The sequence below is a fragment of the Dipodomys ordii genome, unplaced genomic scaffold (assembly GCF_000151885.1).
Source record: "Dipodomys ordii isolate 6190 unplaced genomic scaffold, Dord_2.0 Scaffold43, whole genome shotgun sequence".
Lineage (NCBI taxonomy): Eukaryota > Metazoa > Chordata > Mammalia > Rodentia > Heteromyidae > Dipodomys > Dipodomys ordii.
The window spans coordinates 4,565,810-4,593,385 of record NW_012267259.1 but is presented as its reverse complement, the minus strand read 5'-3'; the positions used below and the strand labels follow the sequence as shown (position 1 = coordinate 4,593,385).

The following is a 27,576-nucleotide window of genomic DNA, read 5'->3' as shown; positions in this document are numbered from 1 at the left end:
GAGTGATATGATATTTAAGGACTTGGGGGAGAATAAATATGGTGACTTGTAGTTTATGATCTAATGGTAAAATTGGACAAGTTAAACTACAGTTATAACCTGGCCAGTGGTTCACACATGTAAACCTAGCATAGGTAGGATTCTGAGGATTGCAGTTTGAAGCCAGTCAAGGCAAGAAATTCCATGAAATTCTTGTCTCCAATTAACCACCAACAAGCCAGAAATAATGCTGTGGATCAAGTGGCAGAATACTAACCTTGAGCAAAAAAACTGAGGGACAGTGCCCATGCCTGAGTCCAAGTCCTAGGACTGGCACAGATGTGCATGTATACACGCACACACAGATGGAATATATTTAAAACAGAATAGGATATATTAAAGGGCTAACTACAGACGTGCAGTTTAGTCTTCAAAAATCAGGTCTTGTGACAGGTAAGATAAAAATGAAGATGGTCACTCCATATTTAATAGTGTAGTGCTAAACACAGTTTTTGACAACTAATATTTATAAAAATTAGTTACTTGAACCCTATTCAAACTGTATGAACAGTCTGTGTAAAATATGAGTAAAGTCTGGGGCTAAAAGAAGTATTATGGTACCTGTTCCTCTGTGATTTAGTAGAAAAAGTTGAAAGAATCCTCTCTACTGACTTTATCCATATGCGACCTGCAAACTTATATGGTAGAAGAGAGTATGTCTTTCATTAAAATTATTAAAGTTGGCATTCCATATCATAGCTATTAAAATACTCTAAATAGATATGACATCTACAGAACTTTCTAAAATTACTTTTACTGTTCTAATGATTCCCTTTGTGAGTAAGAAGGGAAGTCTATTATTGTTGGTCCTTAAAGAAGCTTGTGATATAATATGCAAAGGCCTCATAAAAAAGTGCCTGTCAAAATGTGGATATAAGCCTTTATAGCAGAAACATGATGTTTGTGAAGTATTTTCCACTATAAACCCTAAGTAAGTCATAAAGGAGAGGAAGGGGATGAATTAATATTTTTCAAACCTATTACTGCAGTCTACCAGTGCCCTTGAAATGTAGCATGCTCTCTAATCAATTCAGTTTAACATACTTGAAAGTTTTTAACAAATACCAGAACAAGAAACAGACACAATGTTATATTAAAGAAACTAAATGAACTTCATATTCTCAACACTCACTTTAAGATGAAAGTATAGCTATTTGAATGACTATTGAACATTCTTTAGAATGAAAGGTAAAACACTATTAACATATTCTCACAACAATAACATTTCTCCCATATTTCTGGACATGATAGATTGATTCCCTGGTTAAGTTGGTACAAACAGAAGTTTAGCCATCAAGGTATAACATGTTAGGGCACTGGGTACACCAATTAGCTCTTAAGAAAAGTGACGAGTCTTCCTTGTATTCTCCATTTTATAAAAATTTCTTTGATCCTAGAAGCTTACCTCAGTGCAATTTTTTTAACATTAAAAAAATAAGAGTATAATGCATGAGAATATATGCTGCTTCTCCATTTACATATTCTATGGACTTTTGCCACTCAATTAAGTTCAAGGCCTCAAAGGACAGCACCTATCAAAGCAACATTAAAATTAAGTTATCCCTAATAAATGGTCTCATCATAAGTGTAAGTAGGCCAGGAGATTATCCATCATCCAAAATGATCAATTCATGCCCACCCAGTCACTTTTTAATAATAGAGACAGAATTCACAATTTTGCTTTTATGCTACCTGAGTCTTCTCTAATACAGATGACCTTATGGGTTATGAAAATGGTTATTACTAAAATGAGCCATAAAATATCAATTTAGTAATTTTTCTGTGGAAAGCATGTGACGTGCGTACACTTTATTTTGGATCTGAGACTGAAAATTGCTGCTCAGAAGTACCTGGAAGTTTTTACGAGTATCGGAAACAAGGATTGTGTACACTTAATGCATAGAGGAATACTGTGGAATTATTGAGGTAATTTAAAACCAAGGAGATTACATTTGGCCTGAAATACCCAAGTTAATCATGCCTAAACTTCCACTGGCATCTAAATGATCAAAAATGTCTAGGTCAAGTGCTATTTCTCTTCCCCCACAATTTTATCAGCAGGTATATATTGTACAATATGACAGAGCTCATTGTGACCAATATTATATTGATGTATCTATGCCATACATATAACATATATAATATTATATATAACATTTGGTCCACTCACTGCCCTATTACTTTCTTATTCATCCTCCATACCCCCTTTTTATCTTTCTCACAATTTTTGAAAGTGTGTCCTGTTAGGACTTTCTCAAATGCTCATACAATGCCTTTCCATTTGTATGCTTCCCCCCTTACCCGCAACTCCTATATTTGATGATGCTATGGACTTATGGGTTTTTCAATTTAATTTGGTTCTAAAGAATGCATGTTAGTTTTTGGCTGATGATTAGAGTTTCTACTAATGATTAATGTTCATATGTAGTATAACAGACAATTTAATAAATGAATCCTTATGATCTTTCAATGATCACTGTGAATCTCTTACAGTCCAGTCAAGGTTCCTGATACTTCACTGAGGGGAGGGGGAAAAAAGGAAACCCTAAATTGACTTATGTGACAAGCCTCCCCTGTTAGAACATAAAAAGGCAACTTTATAGATGTCAGGGTGGGAAGAGTTGCAGGCATTGGGTAGATCTACTGCCAGAATGAATTTGGCATTTGAAGAAACCTAAAGAAGTCATTTACCTTCTATGTAAATGGGAGATAAAAAAATATGAAGGTAAAAAGAATCAGGCAGTGGGAATATAAAATGGTAGAGTTAGCATAGAAAGTGTATAGTGGCTCCTCAAAATCTTAAAAACTACTATGTGATCCCATAATTCATCTCCTGAGTGTGTATACAGAGGAAATGATAGAAGGAACTCAGACAGGTGTTTATATACCCATATTCACAGCAGCATTAAGTACACTTGAGAAAACAAAACAAAATAAAAACCAATCCCAGTATCTATCAACAGATGAATGGATAAATGAAATATGATATATTCATGCAATGAAATCATATTTTTCCTTAAAAGGGGAGGAAGATCTGATACATGCTTTAGTATGGATGAACCTTGTGGATGTCAAGTTAAATAAATAAGTAACAAAAGGCAAAAAACTTTATGATTCCACTGATGTGCAATACTCAGTACAGGTAAACTCAAAGCAGAATTTTAAGGGACAACAAATAGGGAAGAAAAGAATGGGGAGTTATTGTTTAAGTTATTGTTTAATTGCAAGATGAAAATAACCCTGGAAATGTATATTGGTAGTAGGTCATAAAATGTGAACACAATGTCACTTAATAATGGTTAAGATGGTAAAACTCATGTTAGATCTTTTAAAACACAATCTAAAAAAGAAATTGAGACCCAGAAACCAAGTTTCCCTAATTAAGACAAGTCAAGGTAAATAAATAATTTTAATTTTAATGTATGAGATCTTGAATAGTCTTTTTTTCTATGAAGCATAGGAAAAGTTATTATTATTAATTAATTTTTAGAGGAAAAGATGTTTCAGAATGGTGAAGGAAGAGAAAGGGACAATAGAGATGCTCTATCACTTGCTGTGTGACTAGTGAAGAAACAAAGTGGAGAGATTTTGGAGCTTGGAGACAATAGATTGGTAGCAGTTTGAGTGAAGAACACTTGGCCACATCGCTCAAAGATCTTTGGCTTGGTCAAGTGTAAGAGGATTCACTGAGAAAAGGATCACAAGTTGTATTCACTTTGAGTCATTTCAAGAAGGCTATTGGTCCATCTCACAGGGGGCCAGGGTTCTGGGGAAGTGGTTGGGTATATATAAGTCTGGGGTTTGGGAGAAAGCTCATGCCTAGAGATGTTGAGGTGGAAGTCATTAACCTATAAATGGTACTTAATATAAGCATAGTATATGTTTATAAATTAATATAATACAAATAAGATCATGTTGCTGTCCTGCGCAAGCTCTACTCATTGTCGTAGTCCACAATGAAAGACAGACTAAAAGACCAATTGTGATCTTGGCCTCTTCTCTTTTACCTCTCTGACTTTGCCTCCTATAATTGTTGTCACTTTATTTTAGCCAACTGCTTCACAATGGATACTTTGCTGCTTCTCAGAAATACCAGGCATCTACTGGCCACAGGTCTGGCAGAGAAAGAAAAAGGGACCATAGAGATTCTGTTTCACTTGCTGAGTGACTAGTAGAAAAACAAAATGGAGAAATTTGGGTGTTTGAGGACAATAGATTGGTAGCAATTGTTCCCTGCTTTGGCTAGATATAGCTCTTCCCAAGATATGGCTCCCTGGCCTACTACTTCAATATTTTTGTCACTGAGAGTCTCATTTCAGGCTCCCCTCACAATCATATTTAAAGTTATAGCCTTCTCTTCACCACTCCGATCTTCCTCTCTTAATTATTTCCCATAGGACTTAATTACCAATTATTATGTTACCTATTTAATGTGATTATTCTGTTACTCTGTGACTCATCTCTGTGTTAAGTTCTCTAACTTTAGTGGCTAGACTAGTTCCTGGCACAAAGTACTAAAAAATATGGCAACAGGATCTGTGTTTCTCCTGAAATGATATAGACAGATAGTAGGTAGGTAGGTAGATAGATAGATAGATAAGATAGACAGATAGCATAGATTGACTACAGATAATAATTTTAAAGGGGAAAAGGAAAGAATAATATAGAAATGAAACATGATGACTATACAGTTCATAAAACTCTTTTTCCCCCTCTCCTAGCAGCTGACAAGATTTATCTCTGTTGGGTTTAAAAGCAAATGATCTGCTCTGTACCGTCTGCTGTGCATGGTACTGCCAAGTGTGGTCAGAAAGCAGGTACTTTTGACAAATACTCATATATTTGTTCTCCATTTAGTGCATTGCATTTTTATGAGGCATTTTGTTAGAGTTTTGTTCCAGTTCTTAACAGCCTGTATTCCTTCACAGCAAATTATACATAAAGTAACTGATATATACCCTGTCTTCCCAGGCAGATCTGATGCATACTGATGTGTCTTCTTGAATTGACAGGGTCTGAATCCATCAGTTGTCCTAGTCTCCATTAGGCTACCATCTCTCTACAAAATTCCTCCTTTATCACTGGTAATGGGTGGCCTCTCTCACTCACCAATGAACTCCATTCTACTTTTTAAAACCATTTTCTTCTTATGGTTTTTCTCAATATTAATACCTTTCACAATTTATAAGCACAACTCTTTGCACAGTTCCAATGTGTTTGGAGGAACATATGAAATTAATATCATGTCCATCAGGATTCAGAATGGTTCTATCATCCTATGGGTTTCCTCATGTTTGCCCACTGGGATTAAGCCTTCTCCTTAAACATGCCCAGGTCATTTTAACCCAGTAATTTAACATTTCTTTCCTCGCTGAGTACAGGGCCTTCTGTGTAATCTTTATGTCTTTATTTTCAGTGTTATAAATTTTGAAACAGTGTGGGTTTTTGTAACCTTTTTTAATAACAATAATGGCAAAAATTTGTCTATACACCCATTATTTATCTGTCGCACTTGTCATTATTAAATATTACCTCATTTAGCACATCATATTGTAACTCAGTGGGAAAAAAGAAGGGGGAAGCAAGACATTCTCTCACAGAGGAATGTCAATGAGATGCCTAGAGTTTAAACTTCAATCACAATTCTTAGATCTTGTGATGCTTCACTAAACAAATTACAGATTCCCAATTTCAGATTTGAAATCAGCTCTTGTCCAACCTTTAGACAAACATAGACTCCATCTGTCAAGACCTAAAGAAACATCAAGAAGTAAAAATACCTATCTAGGGCAACAGGTAGGCATGTTAACCGGAACATGTTATAAATTACAAAGAAATTTTATGTAACTGCGAAACTTTTGAATTCCTGAATAATGAGAGAATCTAAGTAGAATCTTAGAATAAATAGTTCTGGTCTGGCTTTCTAGACCAGTTGTAGACAGAAGCCCATTGAGGTTTAGTAGTCTCATCTCCCTTTGGAATTCAGGGACATGATTTTCAGATACCATAAATCCTCACTAGAACCTATATGCTTCTAATATAGTGTGTTTGATCATCGGCTTTGAATGAAATGATGTCTAGATATTTGTAAATTTAAGTATAAACCCTATTTTGAATTTGTGAGTAGGAAGTTTTACTTCTGGAAAAATCATGTACTAAATGAATCTTTTCAGGCTCTTTTTCTTCTCTAAGTGTAGTCAAGTTCTACACTCTCAAAACTGTGAACTTGTTATTTTGCTCCAGAATGAACAAAAACATCACCATGTCTTTAAAATATTGAGACTAATTACTTTGGAAAAATCTAGAACTTTCTTTTTAATTTCTAAGGTGAGAGGAAATGGTGCATTCCCATAATAATGGAACTATACTAAAGAAACAAACAGATCTATCAAGACAGCATTCATCTGTGAAATCGGTGAAGAATGAATCTGCGTATGTTATATGCATTTCACATAAATATCCACCTATGACTATTTATATTGTCACCCATCTACTCAATGTTAATTGAGTGTCTACAATGTAACAGGCACTGTGGAGAACACTGAGAAGTTCAAGATAAAATATGGTCCTCGATCATTATCTATTGGGAAGTGTGATAATTCTAAGAGAACTAAAACTGCTACACAGGTTTGGAGCACAGACATCTGAATGACAGCCCCTAGGTGGCGCATTCTGTGTGTTCTGCAAAACACACAGAGTGAAATATATGTGGAATGACACTGGTAGAGGGCATATGGAAGCCAAAAGTTGAGACAAGCTGCAACTGAAATAATGCACCTGCCGGGAAGGGTGTAATGGGAAGACATCATGAAACATCCAACATAGGCTGAGGAGAACGTAGAAGGGGAAGTGTTTCATCAGTGTCATGATATCTTCAGATCTCCCTATGAATAATCGCGGGTAACACTGTGGAGTCTAGATGACAGAAGCTATAACTGGTGTCATGAGAACAGGTATGCGTCTATGTTCAGGTGACAAAGGGTGACAACCTCAACATGGTGGAAATGAATAGAGAGAATGAATTCCAACACTATTAAGAAGATAGGTATAGCACGTCACACTCATTTGCCTTCAAATTCTATCACCAGAATCAACAATGAGTGAATCACCAGAATTAACTAGTTTGATGTAAGAGAAGGAAAAAAAATATATTCTACCCAAAGTATTGGCAAAGGTCTTGTATTGTTTAGTAAAAAATCTGAATAGTTGACATGCCAACTTCCTTTTCTAGTCATTTCTCAAAATACCAAGCAATGCTTCTGTCTTGTGTTACTCTGATTTAGTTTTGTATTGACTTATTTTCAATCATGCTTGATAGCAAATGTTAATTACATTTTTCAAAGTTTCTTGTAATTCTTTTATATTTTATCAGAAGTTTAATCTAATTGGAATTGTATTAAGCTGATCATTAATTTGAGAAGAACTAAAATTTTTATATTTATATTTCCTATGCAGTATATATATATCTTTTTGCTTATTCTAATCTTATTTTATATTTTAAAAAATGTTTTAATATATTTCCTTACATCATGTTAAATTTATCCTAGTAGCTTAAGTTGTTTTGTAAATGCATTCTTCCAATTTTATTCTAATTGTTTCTATTATAAAGAAAAGCAATATTTTTCTACATGTAGTTTGAGACTTAAACTATCTTATTAACTGTTCTGATTACTTTAATTGCTTTTCAGCATAGTTATATTGGAATTTCTAAATACATAATAATACCACATGTAAAAATAATAATCTTTTCCTGAAAAACAAAATATTCTTTGTTTTACTTCCCAAAAGCTCTATGTTTCTTTGAATAACAGAAATATTAGAAAACTTATTAGGCCTGTTTGGTTCTTAAAGAAAACACATTTAGCATCTACCCATCTAGCATGCTGATTACTCTTTAGTTCTTATAAAACACATACAGTTCTGAAAGTCTGTTTACATTCTTATTAATATGAGGTTTCCAAAAAATGGTAATGCCTGCCAGGTGCCAGTGACTCACACCTGTAATCCTAGCTACTCAGGAGGCTGAGATCCGAGGATCAAGGTTAAAAGAGAGCTTGGGAAGGAAAGTCCAGGAGACTCTTTTCTCCAACAAACTACTCAGAAAAAAAGCCTGAAGTGGTGCTGTGGCTCAAGTGGCAGAGTGCTAGCCTTGAGAAAAAGAACTCAGTGCCCAGGCCCTGAGTTCAAGCCCCAGGATCAGCACACACAAAGCAATGTTAATGACTAATTTTACAAAATGTCATTGCACATCTAATGATGTAATTATAAGACGTTCCTCAAAATAGTTCCTTAGTTAGCTACTTGGTTTTTAAGGTTTTTGCTCTCCTTTGCCTCAGATGTGAGTAACTAGAGTTGAAGTCTGACATCCACTCTATGAAAATCAGCACAAGTCATCAAGTCATTGACAGGCTCTCTGCTGTCATTGTCTTCATCAATTATTACAAAAACCTAAAGAGATGGATATTCTTCTTCCATTTGCTTTATGAATGAAGAATCTCGGGTGTTAAGGAATCTGTTATTTGCTGAAAATAACATGAGGTGAATAAAGTGGGTTCAAACCTAGTTCTTAAGGCTCTCAAACCATCCCACTTGTGTTTTTGAATTATGTTATAAGTGGTAACATGTCCACCCAGCTAGGTCAGAGGAAGATATTCTATCAGCCATAATTAACTTTTAATATTTTAATGAGAAAATTTGAATATTTGTCCAAAGATAAATAATAGGTATCAGCCTTTTCACACTACACCCTTGAGATTCCAAATAGCAATTACTCAAGAACTGAAGACTTCAAATTGCCATCAAGAATTAATTTGTCTTTCCTACTTCACTTCTCCTATAAGATGAATCCACTGGACTGATTAAGTAACTAGTTCTTCAATATTGTGCCATAGATTTCGTAGTGCTTTCTTTCAGAGAGTAACACATATGAACATAAATAGCTCCTATCAAAAATCTATGAGAGTCAGGCACCAGTGCCTCACACCTGTAATCCTATTTACTCAGGAGGCTAAGATCTGAGGATCATGGTTTGAAGCCAGCTGGGGCCGAAAAGTCTGTGAGAATCTTATCTCCAATTAACCACCAGAAAACCTGAAGTGGTGCTGTGGCTCAAAGTGGTAGAGCACTAGCCTTGAGCACAGAGACACTCAGGGATAGAGCCAAGTCCCTAAGTTCAAGCCCCAGGACCAGAAAAAAAAATCCATGAGGAAAAAGTCCATTTTTGACAGGGCACTTACACTGTACTTCACATGCCAAACCCTATACTAACATTAATTTCCATTTCCAGAGATACTCCTTTCTAACTTGCATTATCCAAACTCTTCCTTACTTCAATTGGGATTTTTTCTTATTTAGATGCAGTTAATGGCTTGTCATAGACTTGTATGAAAGAATTTACTGAAGTACCTAGTAAATATAATTTCTGATTTTGTAAAAATTAAATCAGTTTATAAAACTGTTCAATATTTTTAATCTAAGAGGTAAAGCAGTAATCAGGCTCCTTCTATATGTCAGGTAAATCTATGTTATTTCAATTCATTTTATTCCAATTCTAAGAGACATATGTTAAAACTCTCTGACTATACTATTCACTTATACATAATTTTCAGGTTATAAAACTATAGTAATCATAGTTAAAGTAAATTGACAACTTAGCAATTGTAGTTAAAGTAAACTAACAACTTACATGGCACTAGGAGAAATAACTGAGTAAAAACCAGATGTCAGAACATTCTAGGATATTACAGAGAACCCAATCTGAGTCTAACAGATATGCAAAGAAAGTAAGTAATGGCAGATTAAGAGATTTAAGTGCTATTTAAAAAAAAATAGGCAAGCAGGTAACAGACGGCTCACGCCTGGAATCCTACCTACTCAGGAGGCTGAGATCTGAAGTTCTGGGTTTGAAGCCAGCCTGGGCAGGAGAGTCCATGAGACTCTCATCTCCAATAAACTACTCAGTAAAGGCCAAAAGTGGTGATGTGGCTCAAGTAGTAGAGTACTAGCTGTGAGCAGAAACAGCTCAGGGACGGCAGACAAGCCCTGAGTTCAAGCCCCTGGACCAGCAAAAAAAAAAAAAAAAACCCAAAAAACAACAAAAAAAAACTTTATTTTCCTGTATTATATTCTAGTTCCTGTAAGTGATTTGTAAATGAAACTTCTGGGGTACTTGAAGACATTTTTTTAACAGTGAAGAAAACTGAGTATTTTTTTATTTTATGTAGATTTTTCTTCCAAATTTATATCGTAATAGTGGATACTGAATTAGTTAATGCACTAAGGTTGTAGAGAGGCTGAGAAATAAGCAAATCTTTATTTTTCTGAGATTTCTGGGTAATAGAAAGCCCCAGGCAATGAGACCAGTTTCCTTCTTACGAATCATAACTGTGAAGTTTAGCCTTCCAGACAATTTAGCACATGACAATTAAAACAGCAGACTTAGGCCACAGTAATATGTCCCTGCACATAACCTGGGATACCTAAAATATAAAATGCCAAGTGTTAGAGACTACAGACATAAACATTATTTAAAATTTCCTACCAAACACAAAATAGTTCACTCACCTTGGGAAACAGTGTATTTGTATGTATTTGTATTTTATTTTTTATTGTAAAGATGCTGTACAGAGGGGTTACAGACATTTTAACATGATCAGATAGGAAAACTCAATCTGCAAAACTCCACATAGAGCTCCCCTATGACCAAGCAGTCCCACTTTTGAGCATTTACCTGAATGATCACAAACAAGACCATACTAAAGCTGCCAGCACAACTATGTTTATTGCAGCACTATTTATCATAGCTAAGATATGGAATCAACCCAGATGCCCCTCAGTAGATGAATTGATCAAGAAAATGTGGTGTATATATATACAATGGAATTCGACGCCTCCATCAGAAAGAATGGCATTGTCCCATTTGTTAGGAAATGGAAAGACTTGGAAAAAATGATATTAAGTGAAGTAAGCCAGGTCCAAAGAAACATAGGTCCCATGGTTTCCCTTATCTGCAATAACTAGTATATGTCTGAGACAAGCAGAAAAGGTCAGATGAGTTGATGTTAGGTGAAATGAACCCCAAGATAAATATTCAAATGTTTTTTTCTTTCACGTGATTGTTTCAAATGAACTTTACAACTTTGGCGAGGAAGTAGGGGAAGGGGAAACAAAGGAGGAGGCAACAATGCCTGATAAGAAATGTACTCATTATCTTGCCCATGTAATTGTAACCCCTCTGTATGCTATTTTCACAATAAAAATTATTAAATAATTTTAAAAATAAGGTTTAAAATAGTATACAGCTTATAATCATATTTTAATCATGTGTATTATATATTTATTCATCAAAACTTTAAATTCCTGTATGTATTTAGACATACACACATATGGCTTAGAGGATATGAACTTCAAGTGCTAAGAGTGCCAGTTTTTAAATTAATTAATTAATTTTATTTATTGCCAATCCTGTGGCTTGAACTTAGGGCCTGGGCACGGTCTCTGAGCTTCTTTTACTCCAGGCTAGCACTCTACCACTTGAGCCACAGCACCAATTCTGGCTTTTTCTCTTTATGCAGTACTGAGCAATCAAACCCAGGGCTTCATGCATGCTAGATAAGCATTCTACCGCTATGCCACATTCGCTGCCCAGGAGTGCCAATTTTTTTTTAAGTGCTAATTCGAACTGAGGCATGATGTCACATACCTGTCAGCCTGATAGTAGGGAGTTAATGTCAGGAGCATCAATAGTTTGAGGCCTGGGCAAAGGAAAGGGTGAGAGCCTTTCTCAAAACAAAATAAATAAAATGGAAGATGATGTTGCTCAAACAGTAGAGTATGTAAATTTCAAGTGCTTAGCTGGTACCAGTGGCTCATACCTGTAATCCTAGCTACTCAACAGGCCAAGATCTGAGGATTGCAGTCCAAAGCAAGCTCAGGCAAGAAAGTCTGTGAGACTTGAATCTCCAATTAAACATCCAAAAATCTGGGAATAGCGCTATGACTCAAGTGGTAAAACCTAGCCTTGAGCACAAAAGCTCAGTGACAGTGCCCAAGCCCTGAATACCAGGCCCCAGGACTGGCACACACACACACACACACACACACACACACACACAAACACACACACAAACACACACACACATACACACACACACACACGTTCAACTGTTTGCAAGAATACATTTTCTAGCATTGTAAAAATAAAGTGCTAATTTGATAACTTTGGGTGGTGAACCTTGTGTTGATTTGCAACCTATACGTGATAATGATAATAATGTGCATTTATATCTTCTGAAATAGATTATTCCAATATAGGGTTACCTTTTTAATCTTCTGTTTGTCCATAATGAATCATTATTTTTCCTTATGATGATGTCATTTGACAGACTAAAAGATTTTTCTTTTATTATATTTTTTCCTACTCTACTGGATGGGGCACTAGTCATGGTATATCTTTTTCCTTGGTATCATTCCAAGTTTGACCTCAAGTACAACTTGCATTCTCACATTAAATATATCTCTGCTTTTTACAAAATTAACACAAAACCCTCAAAATTGTTTAATCTTTAAGGTTTTCTTCTTTAAAGCTTGTATTTTTCTAGTTTCTTAACCCTCCAAGATATATTTTCTCTCTATATCATCATAGTTTCTTCTCATAAACTAATTTTACATTAGTTGGCATACCACATTCCTCATATTTCTTTATGCCCTTTCTCCCTATAATTTTTAAATTTCTATATTCCAAACAAAGAAAAGATGGTGTTTTATGTTCAAGTATCTCCACACTGCCTTCCATAGTGGTTGCATGATTTTCATTTCCTCTGATGTTATATTAGTGTGTTTCCTTCCTTGTATACTTGACTACATTAATTCCTTTTGTATTTTTGATGTTGGCCATTCTAACAGTAGTGGGATAGAATCTCAATGTTGTTGTGATTTGCATTTCCTCTATGGCCAGGGATAATGAGCATTTCTTACTGCATTTACTGGACATTTTTCATTAAAGTTACCAAGTAGTCCAGTGATAAGGTACTATTACAGCTGTGAGAAGAATAAAAGCCTATCTGAACCAGGTGCCGTGGCTCATGCACACAATCCTATCACGTCAATAAGTTAAGGTCTAGAGGAACCTAGTGAACAAAACATCTGGGGCAGGGAAATCTGTTAGATTCCATCTCACATGTACCATCAAAAAGTAAGGCAAGAGCATGGCTTAAGTGATAGGGCACCAGCCAAATGCAAGCAAGCATGAGGCCCCAGTTCAAATCCCAATTACAGAAGAAGAAAAAAAGCCATATGGTGTTTGAAGCATTGACAATGATAAACATATTTGTACCAACTAAAAGTTTCCATAACTTAAGAACATGTATGCCACTGTTCCAGTTTAGTTTTATATTAGCATCATTTCAAAGCCAAGAGTTATGAAAACTATGAGCACTATGCATGAAGTAAAGTTAAGAAAGGTCAAGTGATAGTGTAAAATGAGAAGCTCAAAAATGTGGACCTCCATTGTGTCAGTTAGGACATTTAAAGAAAATTAAACAAGAATCAGAAATATACAGCAGATTAAATGATACCAGACAATAATTATCTAGAGAAATGAACTAAAACCTAATATTGCTAAGGTTTCTTATTAGCATACATGGTATAATTTTAATATTTCTCCACATTTGGAGATTCCAACCTTTATCAGATCTTCAGTCCTTTTGCCATGTAAGATAGCTTGTTCTCAGAGGAAATTGTGCCAAAAATTATTGTGTAACGTACTTGAGGGGGAGTTTGGGGGAAGAAGCTCTTCAGCCTATTGTACCTCACATATGTTTTATTCCTTTTTGTTGCTTTCCCGTCCTTTTTCTTCAGCGTTATTAAGAATTTATACTTTTCTCATTTCTCATTCATCGGAGAGACCTATGTTTTGAGAGTGGCTTTTAGGTAGGACAGTTTTATTAACCAAGGTGGTCTTATCAACTTCAGTCTCACCATTATTCTGACAAGAAGGTTAATATTTTAAGCTTTTAATTTTCAAATGCATGTTCTCTGTGAATGGCATACCCCGTGCTCCTTCCAAAGCACAGGCATGTCTATGTGGCTCTCTTCTCAGGGAAATGAATTTGCAGTGAGCTCATCTTCCCTTAGCACGTCAAGATAATCAGGCCAATTACTTAATTCCTGGGGGCAGGAAACTAGAGAAGCCCCTAGATTTTCTTCCTTCCTTCCTCCCTTCTTTCCTCCCTCCCTCCATCTTTCCCTCTCCCTCTCTGTTTTCCCCTCCTTCCTCCCTCCCTCTCTCTTCCCTTCTTTTTTTTGCTGCATCGTGGTGGTACTTTCAGAAGCCTCTACTCAGCTGATTTATGCTAGCCAAGCTACTCCACTTTAGGGTACAGGTTTAATCTTAAATCATATCATTATTGATTATGTGGAGCAATTTCTACCTGTTCACTTCAAAAACCAAGTAGCACAAACAGTTCCCCGGGCTCAGTTTCTTGGAGGATACATATCCTGGACTGCACCATAAATTCTCTCGTTACTTTTTGCCAGGCATTTACATAAGAACCTTAGGGGATTCTAATGATCTTGGTTTTCTTTTTTTTTTTTGTTAAGCTGAAAATTTTGAGGCACAATATAAATATTTTAAAACTTCCCAGCTGTCAGTAATAGGAATACACTTTCCAGGGAACTCTGAACAAACCGTAGTTTAGCTTCATAATTACTCTAACAAAACATTCTAATTAAAAGGGCAGTCTATAAGGAGTTGGTGTGTTTCTCTAGTTACTGTTCACTGTCACAACGCATACAACAGACAGCAAAGGCAAAAGGAAGAGAAGTTGAAGGAGAGGAGGGAACTTGCCTCTGATGACCTGTCAATAGCACTGCCTCGGTTCAGCTGACATGCAGGGCTCCAAGTTACAGTTGTGAATAAATCACTTTTGTGTTTGCAAAGAAACTCGATGTAGAGTCAGGGGCCTGCCTTATGTAACACACCGCATGCAAGGAGCACCAGTGGTGTAGTTCCCTTCGATATGGATTTCTTTTGGCTACAGCAAAGAATTCCACTCAGTTCTAAAGCCTCACATTCTAATTTCAAAATAAAGTCTTCTTAGCCATGATGTAAGGAGAATCAGAGCAACTCTATGTAAAAATTTCTACATTGGAATGCTGAAGATTCAAAGCCTCTCCAACATCTGCATGAAAAACTGTGGTGGCAGGCATTCTGTGTTAATTTTATCATTTAAGCATTTACATAAACAACTGAAAACGAGATGAACATTTGCCAAAAATATCCCTTGCTAAAAATATATGAGAGAGAGAGAGAGAGAGAGAGAGAGAGAGAGAGAGAGAGAGAGAGAGAGAGAGAGAGAGTGCATACATACTTAGTATTTCCCGTTTGGAGCAACTCATGACACTATGTAGACTGTCCATTCATCCATACTTTAATTCCTACCAGGGCTTACATTTTCATAATTAAATTGTGTAGTCAAAAGAAGAAAACCAGACAGAAGGAAGAAGAATCAAAATCACTCTACTGAAGTGCCAGTGGAAAGTGCTTATGAATCATTAAGGTGTGAAAGCTTTAGGACCAATCCAATTAATTCCTTAATGTTTACAGTGAAACATTGCTTTATAGACTGAATGAAATCTACAGGCTCCCAATTTTCATAGAGTTAAATGATCTGAAATACTTTTTAGTTTCCATTATTCTTAAACACAATCTCAAAGCATAATCTATAATGATACAGTATGCAAAAAGTATCAACTGACTTCCTTTTATTTTCAGAATGGTAATGTGTGTATTGTGAGAAGGGACAAGAATTGTCCTAGCAATTACCATCCAAATGAAGATGTGGAATGAGAGAAGAGGCATAATGTGAAATATGTTGTAAGACGGTATGAAAATGGATGGGCAAAGCAGTACAAACTGGTTAAATGGGAATGTGTTCTGAACCAATGGTACATTGGCAGAAATAATACTCTTTTCCAAAGTGGTTGAACAAGTTTACACAGAAAGTAGTATGGAGTTTCCTCAAAAGACTCCACATAGAGCTCTCCTATGACCCAGCAGTCCCACTTTTGGGCATTTACCCGAATGATCACAAACAAGACCATACTAAAGCTACCAGCACAACTATGTTTATTGCAGCATTATTTACCATAGCTAAGATATGGAACCAATCCAGATGTCCCTCAGTAGATGAACTGATCAAGAAAATGTGGTATATATACACAATGGAATTCTATGCCTCCATCAGAAAGAATGACATGTCCACATTTGTTAGGAAAGACTTGGAAAAAAATGATATTAAGTGAAGTAAGCCAGGTCCAAAGAAACATAGGTCCCATGGTTTCCCTTATTTACAATAACTAGTATATGTCTGAGACAAGCAGAAAAGGTCAGATAAGTTGATGTGAGGCAAAATGAACCCCAAGATAAGTATTCTAATGTTTTTTTTAATTTCTTGCGATTGTTTCTAACATATTTATTTATAAGGTAATTTCTTTGTTGCTTTTTATGTCCCTCCCCATGGAATAACCCCTGTTTTCACTGTATTTGATGTTGGTATACTTTGTGGAGGGGAAAGGAAAAAACAAATTGCTTAAATAGGGATACAGGTGGACCCATTGCAACAGTGAGATGTACAAGACGTTATGTCGAAAACGAACTTTACAACTTTGGCTTGGAGGGGGGAGGGTGGGAGGAAGGAGGAGATGGGAAGGGGAAACAAAGGAGGAGCCAACAATGCTTGATAAGAAATGTTCTCATTACCTTGCTCATGTAATTGTGACCCCTCTGTACAGTATTTTCACAGTAAAAATAATTTAAAATTTTAAAAAACAATTTAAGAAAGAAATAATACTCCTAAAGGAAGGCTGTTTAAAGACTATGTACTGTCTCACATATATCTCATAATTCTATTTGTCTGAATACTATTTCCTAAAATTTCTTGTGTGCATACTACTTGTTTTCATCAAAGATTTCATAGTCAGAACAGCCATTATCTGTCTACATATTCTAAGAACTTATTATTTTCATATTTGAACCTCCCATGATTCAGTACACTCTAGGTTCTTAATTTTGTTCCCACATAATGTATTTCAAATAAGGGAAATGCAAGCAGGAATGCTTCCTATAGAAAGGAGATGCCCTTAGAGCAAGATCATGGGAAAATTCAATCAAATCTAAATCAAGCACTTAATACAACTGCAACTGATGGACACAGCATGCATATTCTTCATTACAAGAGTTGTATGAAATGGATGAAGAAGGCGGTATGGATATGAATAAGCATGAAGTTAAAGAGAAATTCGGTAGCATTTAAAACAATGATTTTTGTATTTTGGTTCTACTTAGATTGTGACTCAGTCAGGAGAAAGAGTCCATAAGTCAAGTGTGGAATCCTATTCTTTCAGGCTATTTTATAGGAACTCCAGCGCCTCTGCTCCATTTATTTTCAGTCTTTCCAGTAAGAGATATAGCCCCTGAGATTTGGGTAAAATATATGACCTCATTTCTTAGAATTGTTGGCCTTGAATCACTGACTTTTGTCATCAGCCCAGTGCTGTGGGATTGGGGGAGGCTTTGCTCTGATCACCTGAACTATACCTCAACTCACAGAACCCAGACTTGAGTCTAGTTCTGTGGCTCCACATTATCTTGATCAAACTGGAGAAATGGGTTAGTTTAATTACCCTTCTTGAACTAATAATGTAGGCTCCATAAAGGTGGATGGGAGGAAAAAGCCCGGATACATACACTTCAAGTAAAATGAGAAAAATCAAATAGGTTTAGATCTTCTCTTAACCATTCTTCCATTCTGTACCAAACCGAGATGATTTTAGATTTGACTTCACTGGCCTCTTGTCCATCCTCAAGCAGCATATGGGCTCTGGTCTCAGGAACTCTGACCTGGCTTATGTTTCTGTCCAGATGGCTCTTGTCTGCCTTGATCATCTGCCTTTGACTACACTCCTCTGAGCTCTGTTCTACCTCATCAAAGAGATCTACTCTTCCCTACACCAAAGAATATTCCCAAATATTCTGTATTCCCTCTACCATGCTTTATTTTACATTAGAATATTTAATACTAGCAGTTGCTATATAATTTATAATCCTTAAGAGTAGGGACTTCGCTGATTACTTTCTTCCTAATACCTAAATTAATGTCTGGAATATATAGGCTTGTAACAAGAATTACTTTGAGTAAAAACATACATCTATGAATACTCCCCAGACTATAGGTGAAGACATTTTTTGTGACTGGGACTTGGAGTCCATTATAACCTAAGACAACTCAACATCTCTCAAATACTCTCTCATACTACTCTACATCTCTCATACTACATATAGTATTGAACTAACTGATTTGCCTGGGCTTGCCTACTGCTAATATATGTTTATGCTTTAATCACTTCAAAATGCAAGTTTAATTATAAAATTTTTTTTCTGTAGAATAAATATGCTATTATCTGAAGGACTTTCTAAAAGCAATGTTCAAAATCAGGTCCAAATTTGGTCTTGCCAGATTTAGAATTTGCCTGTGTTTAAATGCAGTCATGAAATACGTTTTTATTTCAAATTTTCATCAGTTTCCTAACAGTGCCATTGCCCTACTTCCAACTGGATTTATATCACTCTATTCTTTGTATTGTCAATTTCTAATGGATACTTTTCCATAGCTGATTCTATCTATCTACCTATCTATCTATCTATCTATCTATCTATCTATCTATCTATCTATCTATCTATCTATCTATCTATCTACCTTCCTACCTACCTACCTACCTACCTACCTACCTACCTACCTACCTACTTACCTACCTGCCTGTCTATCCATTCATCTTTTGATCAACTCATTCATTCATCTATCCACCCATGATATATTGGATCATACCATATTAAAAATATTTGATTAGATTTGTACTATCATAATTGTCATTCCCTGTGCTTTCACCTAAAGTGCTTTTGATCAATGAGTTTCAAGATTCTGTTCAGATTCAACTTAATAATATATGAATTTTATATTAATATTGCTATATCATCCACAACTGATGTCTCAAGATAACTATTGAGTAAGCGAATAAAGTACATTGTCCTTTAACCATACTCTCAAATATACATATTGGTACAATTAGCATATAAGAAATACTTACTGATATTTTATTTAAAAAAATGTAAAAGCCAGAGAAAATAAAGTAGTATATTTTAGGCTTTTTGTCAAAAAGTACAACAACTGCAAAGAAAATGCTAGCAAACAATTATATTAAACAAAGTGAACCAAAAAAAATACCATCTAAGTTCAGCTTAGGTTGAAAGAGCTCAAATAGTACAATTCTTTAGAAAGGCTAAGTCCAGCAACACAGTAAGTACCCGGAAATGGGTACTTGAAAGAAGGGAGGGCGGGGCTAAGGAGAGAGGTAGAAGAATCAAGGGGGTAGGGGAGAGAATGCAGGTAAGAATTCATTGTATATACACAGAATTGAGAAACATAAGAGAAGAGGTTCTTCAACATGCTTTGTATCTGAACATACAATACATATCCCCAGGTTGAAATTCATAAAGGAGAGGAAAGAAAGAAGGCAGAATGGAGAATGGTAATTCAGAGCAAGGTCTTACCATCCAGGTCGTTCTCTGGGGTCTCCCCTGTATACCAGCTGGAAGCAGGTCCAGTACCATTGACTGTCATGGCGGACACTTGGAAACTGTACTGACTGCCTTTTTCCAGTCCTGTCAGAGCATTTTCCATCAAAGATAAAAAAAGTTAGTGAACAACAAAAATCTCCAACTGGGTTTCAAAAGTTTTAGCAAAATTTTAACCACACTTGACATGCTTTACATTGTTTGTGATCCTTGTGGTAATTATTGTTATTTTGACTAAAAGAGCCGACTATCACAGCAAGAAATCAAATTATGTTTCATATATCCTCACGTATTTTTCTTCAGTTTTATAAAAATGTACCACTGAAAATAGCCTCAGGGCAGATGCAGACTATAAAATATGAACGATGAAGAAATAATCAAAAATAGCAAGAGTCATTTTTTCTCACTGCGCAGAGAATCCCTGACTATAAATCAAAAACAGTCAATCTGAAAATTTATGTCTCCATCATTCATTCAAGGTCAGCGGTTTAGTTTACTTTGAGCCAAGAAAGAAGAATCCAGAGCCATGGCGTTTCAGCAGAATGCCAGCAGGCTTTTGTCTCTAGAGACCATCTTTCCTGCAAACATTGCTTTGCATGAGCCTCCACCTTAGGACTTGAAGGAAATTAATCTTTTGTATCATTTGGAAACATTAGATTATGCAAGTAAAAACAACACAACACTGATTTTATAGCGTATAGGTAGAATAGACCCCCATGGATCATTAGCCTTGTATGCATTCGTTTTGGCTGCAGATAACTTTTATGTTGTATCCCAAAGAGCTTATTACAAAACAATTAGTGTTGGTTGCTTTGTTGTGAGTGGTTCTTCCAAAACTCATGTTGAAATTCTTTCCAGTATAATGGCATTAAGGGACCTTTCAACATATGACTAGACCAAAAGGGCTTTGCCCTCATGAATTGAGTGCCATGATGTTGGCAGTGGCTTAGTTATTAGGAGAGAGTTACTGACGAAACAACAAGATGAGCTGGGCCCAGTGTTCTTTTTGCCTTGGACACCTTTCTTCTTGGGATGACCCTCATCAGAGGCTGGCTCCAAAGATTTCTATTTCCTTCCATAAACTTCCTAACCTTCAGAATCACGAGCCAAATAATCTAGTATTTATGAACTAACCAGACTGTGCAATTCTGTTATTGAGCAGAAAATAAACAGAAGATATTGGGAACCCTGCATAAGTTGCCAAATCCTTAAACCCCAAGGTGTTGAATAATCCTAATAAAGGTAAATGTATAGTCTGTTTAATTTTGCTGTCATTTCCTTATCAATATTAGTTACAAAGAATGACACAGAAATGAAACAAATGACTGGGGAAATAATACTTATAGCATATACCCAGATACATATTATAAACATTTTGAACAGGAAGAAAAGTACTTTATACTAAGTAGGAATCTAAGTCACTACTAACAGGAAGTAATGTTTAAGGTGACGGAAGGATTTGGTAATGCTGAGGTATAGCTTCTATGCTTACATAGTCCACTATTAGCAAAAACAACTCAATAAGTTCTCCCAAATTATTGTTTTCATTAAAGAAAAAGTTTGTGCTCTAGAGAATCTTATTTGTAAAGTAGACCAGAAACTCCATGCACTGAAAATATTGGTGCTCTTGTTGTCATTGTTTTGGTTGGTATTTTAGTTGTGCATCCATAAGCTCACTGGTATTCTACACACATGAAAGAAGTTCACACAGAGTACACCAAAAAAAAAAGTAACACAGATTAGTGACAGCAGTATTTTTCCCTAAGTTTTCTTTTCTTTTCTGTTTTTTTTTTTTTTTAAATCAGTTCTGGGACTTGAGCTGAGGGCCAGGAGCAATACTTTTTTGTTACATAAAGAAAATGTTATGTTGACATAAAACATTAAACATCATCCAAATCTCAAAGGGACATTTTAAGAACATAAGGATTTTGTCTTTCCCTCAAGTAGGTTTTATTCATTCCCGTTAGATTACATGATATTGAGCTGACATTTAATTACTTTCTACACTTTCATATGCACTAATTACTCAGATTGAGGGATTATAGGTCTATGCTAGGAAATTGAAAACAATTACTAGCCAGGAGCCAGTGGTTTATGCCTGTAATCCTAACTACTTGGGAGGCTAAGATCTGAGGATCATGTTTGAAGCCAGGGCAGGAAAGTCTGTGAGATTATCTCCACTAAAATACAAAAAAGCTGGAAGTGGAGCTGTGACTCAAGTGGTAGAACACTCATATTGAGCAAAAGAAGCTCAGAGACAGTACTCTGGGCCTGAGTTCTAGTCCAGACTGGCACGCGCACGCGCGCGCGCGCGCGCACACACACACACACACACACACACACACACACACACACACACACACACACACACACACACACCTTGAACCGGTTAATGGAGAACTTAGGGTAGAAACATTCACCTCACCACTGCATTCACCTCACCATTGCATCATATGAATTGCATACTGGTTCTGAAATGTTTAATGTATTCTTTTATGTTAGGCCTATATTAATTTCATTTTTATTCAAAATGGGTAGACTATGATGTCAATTCTCTTTGCAATGACTGAACTGTAAGGCTGTTAGTGACAACTTGGCCGCTCTACAGAATCTAGATATTTAGTTACTAGTCAGGATGGTGACAGGGCAGGTATTTTATAGATGGGACTCAAGTTCATTCGCAGACAGTGTCAGGGATACTGCCGTGGGCCAGATCCAGTAAAGTGGAAAGTTTTAAGTCCCTAGTGGAGGCACCTGCTCCTCCATGTCCCATCCACCCTGGGAGATGCCAGCCTGTGCCTTAACCTAATTCTTGATTCTAACTCTCCTCCCACTTTTTCCCTCTCTCCCTCTTCTCTCTTTGTCTTGACTCTTTCTGATCTAACCATGGCTGATATTTTAACACATGCAATATTTCTGTTATATGAATGAAAAATTTTAATGTCAAATTCTATTTTCTCTACCCATTTAACATTGAATCAAGTTGTTTACAGAAACTACCATTTGTAATATCATTTATTTAAATTCTTATGCACATTTCTCCTATTAATATTTGCTATGTTTGGATTGAGTTTAGGATATGACAGCCAGTAATTTAGCTTTGAGTTAAACACAGAAGCTCTTAATAACTTCAGCTTAACAATACACAGAAGTATAGAGACAATCTACTATCTCATGCTTATCTTCCCAGTGGAGTCTTAGCTGGCTTACCATATGTAATGGGGGAAGGAATCGTATCTTCTCTATCATATTGGCTGGGAAGTTTGAGCTCCATATTGTGACCTATATCACCCTGAATATCTTACTAAATTTCTCTTAACTATTATAGCTTATTTATTTAATTAATTAAGGATTTTTTTGGTGCTGATCCAGAGATTTGAACTCAGAGCACGGGCATTGTTCTTGAGCATTTTTGTTCAAGGCTAGTGTTCTACCACTTGAGCCACAGATCTACTTCTGGCTTTTTGGTTGTTAGTTGGAGATAAGTATCTCACAGATTTTCCTGCCTGGGCTGGGTTTCAAACTCTAAACCTCAGATTGCAGCCCCCTGAGTAGCTATGATTATAAGCCTGAGCCACTGCTGCCCACCTACTATGCATTACTTTTAATATAAACCTTTATTTTGTATTTTATTCTGTTGTACATCTCAGCTATAGAACTTCTTTTTCTATGAACATATAGAAATCCCAGATTATATATAAAAAAGTTAAAATCTGAATATAGAATCTCCCACTAGTAAAGGACATCTTAAATAATGTCAAGTAAAATGGCCTACGCAATGCTAGACAGCCCACAAAGTGAACTGTAATTAAATCAAGGAATCAAGAATGCCTTTAGAAAGAGAAACCAATGGGAGGAAGCCATTTACAAAATGTTTAATATTTAGAAATGTTCTTAGATTTCACTTTACCACAACATTACATAGAGATAGTTCCTAGGCTTTATCCAGGGGGAATCTTTCAAAAAAATCAAATTTATCTCTGGATTCCAAATTCCGGGTCTTCCCAACCAATCCTTCCTCAGTTGAATTACATCTGTGACTTTTTCCTCTGTCTAGGTAAGTATCACACACTGTGATAAGCAGAACCAGGCATTTTGGCTTTTCAGAGAGGCAATTGGGACACCACCTTGAGAACTGTAGACTGAAGATATCTCCACTTCGATTCTGTGAGGGATACCTAGCAGGGAAGTCTTAGATGTTCTCAAAGCTCTTTTTATCTCGATTTCTCATGTGAAGTGGTGATTTAGCACTGCACACTTCCACCTTGTATGATTCTTGTGGAAACCAAATGACCCATCACTCACAAGTCATAAAATCAAGCTTCAAATATATGCTGAGATAACAAACATCATTACAGTGATTGTGTGCAGTGATTTGTGTCATTAGCACTTCTGATATGTGCTGATTTGCTTACACAATATGAAGTTATTACCATTTTAGAGATGACACTAATAAAGCACAGACAAATTAGGTCATGCATCTCCCCAGCCTAAGCTGGGCTCTAGAGACTCTGCTGTTCTCTTTACATGTGTAGTAGTCTAGGCTAGCTCTAAAGTAGAATATCAGCAACTGATATAAGGCACTATGGAAACACACAAGAAAAGCCAAGGCAAAAATACAAGAATTTATCTGAGAAATAACTAAAGCCAAAAAGGGCCAGAGGCATAGTTGTAGAGTCTGTAGCAAGTAGAAGGCCATGAGTTCAAACCCAAGTGTCACCAGAAATAAATAAGTAAGTAAATAAGTAAACAAATTAAATATTGTATAACAATAATACTTTTTTTGTTATAAAAATTCTTCTATTGAAACATTACCTCTGTCCAGACTATCCTTAATTCTAAGAAACTTTTAAGTTCTATAATTCTTTTACTCTCTAATTTGTTAGATATGGCAAGAGATGGTATATTAGTTAAGCAACATTATTTCCTTTACTTTCCTAATGCTGAGAATGTTATAAAATTATGCTATCATTTCAATTTTTCAGTCCATAACATATCAATGCATGTTTATCTTTATGCTTATTCTATATTGTCCATAAAATATGACAATGCTTTTAAATTCATTTTCAAACAACCTTTACTGAAGAGCACTCAGAAATTAAAAACAGTACTTTAAATTTAGATGACATATGTTCCTACAATAAAACTGATGGCAGGGATTTAAAATCCTCTTTATCATTCTGAATTACTATATTTTTATTATTGCAGCCGCTTCATTATCCAGGTAGGTATGAACACATATAAAACAAAAGCCACCTGTGTAACAGAGACCTATATAAAATCAGTTTGATTCCTTACAATTGGCGATTGATTATCATACACAAAAGCATTCAGGCCTTTATACATTTCTCACAGCCATATCAATATATCCTTGTGTTTTTCTGGAACTGGAAATGTTGGGTCAAATTCTGTTCATTTTAAATTGCTATAAATCTATATAGAAATCAATTACTTCAATATAGTACAAAATGTAATGGTGACCAGGGAAAAGACTAAACCAATTGCCCAGCATGTAGTACTTGCTGAGTGCTAATGTTTTGTTTTTTAATTGTAATGATACTGTGCAGAGGAGTTACACTTACATGAGCAAGGTCATGAGTCCATTTCCTATCAAGCATCGTTACCCCCTCCTTTGTTTCCCCTAACATCCCATCCCTCCCCACCTCCCTAACTCCTTCACCCCCAAAGTTGTAAAGTTCATTTTCAGCATAGTGTCTTGAACATCTTGTTGTTACAATGGGTCATCCTGTATCCTTATTTCAGCATTTTGTTATTTCCCTTCCCCTCCCCCAATTAGAAAAATGTATATACAAGATGCAGGACATCAGAATCAAATACAGTGAAAACAGGGTTATACCATGGTAGAAGAACATACAAAAGAAACAAAAAAATCACAAAGAACATAATAAGTACATTAAAAAGAACAGCAAGAAAGATAAAATCTTTTGTGTCCTTATCTTGGGGATCATTTTGCTTAGCATCAGCTTATATGGTCATATGTACATAGCTGTTTTTTTTTAACCCCTCTGCTTGCCCAAACAATCACAAACAAGGCCATACTAAAGCTACCAGCAGAACTATGTTTATTGCAGCATTATTTACACAACTAAGATATGGAACCAATCCAGGTGCCCCTCAGTAGATGAATGGATCAAGAAAATGTGGTGTATATGTATATATATATATACATATATATGTGTGTGTATATATATATATATATACTATATATAGTATACACACACACACACACACACACACATACACACACACACATACTGGAATTCTATGCCTCCATCAGAAAGAATGACACTGCCCCATTTGTTAGGAAATAGAAAGACTTGGAAAAAATTATATTAAGTGAAGTAAGGTAGACCCAAAGAAACATTAAGTCCCATGGTTTCCTTTATCTGCAATAACTAATATATATCTAGGAGTGCTACTGTTTTTAAAAATATTTCCAAGATATCTAGAAATGTTAAAGATGTTTTAGAAGTCAAGTCCTGGAATAAAATAAAGACAGAAGCTTTGCCGAGCCACATTTTACAAAAAAAATTAAGAGTAGAACAATACTCATTAACTGTGTTCCTATGGCTTTTATTCTAATTGAAAAATATTATCTGTGACTTTTGCTATAATTATCTGGAATTGTTACAAATCCAGCTGCTTAGATTAAGTGTTCATCCCCAAATGCATTTTTTGTAACTCTTGAAATAAAGAAGCATGTGAGCATAAGTATCAACGTTAAAAATTAGATTTTTACAAATCTACAGAGATGGGAATGAGCCTTTGCGAGCCATTCTAGGTAATAAGCTAATTAATTCACCCCATTGCTTTGCATGGAATGACATTGAGCGGGAGTAGTGATAGGTACCTCATGTTGAATAGATGCTCTAATTGTCCCATGTATTTTAGATGAATAATAATGTAGACTTGAGGGTTTCAAAAATTTTTAAATAAGTAAATTGTATTAGAGGCTTGTGATGCAACATGACTGTTGCTGAAGAACTAATAAAAGGAATCTGTTTTGAGGTAAATTGCATCTTACAAAAATCCACGGATAAGTGCAACTTTAGAATATGACTGCACTTGGAAACAAGGTCTGCATGGAATTTGCTGGGGAATCTCAGGATCCACTCTTTATGGATTTGGGGTAGAGCTGATATCAAGGACCTGGGGCCCTTATGAAAAAGGAGAGGACAGGAAGTTGTGTAGAGAGAAACGCCACCGAGGTGGAGGTGGAGACTGGAGGAATGCTTCTGCAAGTGAAGTTAACATCATGGACTGTTAGCAACAGCCAGAGAGGTTTCCTTAGTCTTCCTACCCTGTTAATGCCTGTTTCTAGATTTCTGGCCTCCTGAACTGTGAAAATGTATTGATTCATTGTGCCAACTTAATAGTAAATACAGTGTAACAGTGAAAAGATTAATGCTTGCTCTTGTTCTCTCTCTCTCTCTCTCTCTCACATACACACACACAAATATTTTACCACTTAGTAATACGTTTTAAATATTTAAGATGGGATTTGACATAGTGTTACTGTATCAGTTACAATAGGCAGAGTGTTTGATGATATTATTATAGCTGGGGTTTTTATTGGAAGTTTAGGTTTTCAAAAACTTTTCACTCTAAAAATACTACTACCATAAACATACATTTAGGTTAAAATATTACAAAAATACCATTTTTCCCTTTGTTAAATCCTAGAAGTTGGAAAACTGTATAGAATGTTTATGAATAAAAAGAAAATGAAAACACATGCCCAAATACATTTATATGTATTTATAATATATATGTATGTATAATATGTATGTATAATATATATGTATGTATAATATATATAATGTATATATAATATAAACCTAATGCGTGTGTGTGTGTGTGTTTTGTCTTTTTAGAAAAGCAGTAGA

General features: G+C 35.6%; 1 protein-coding gene across 1 annotated transcript in view; it reads right to left on the bottom strand.

Annotated features, from left to right (window-relative positions):
- Positions 1-27,576, bottom strand: part of Dcc (DCC netrin 1 receptor) — a 997,292-nt gene that overhangs the window by 153,398 nt on the left and 816,318 nt on the right. The window contains exon 14 of the mRNA XM_013018919.1: positions 19,646-19,756. Within this exon, the coding sequence (XP_012874373.1) occupies positions 19,646-19,756 (111 nt within the window). The remainder of the gene's footprint in view (positions 1-19,645; positions 19,757-27,576) is intronic.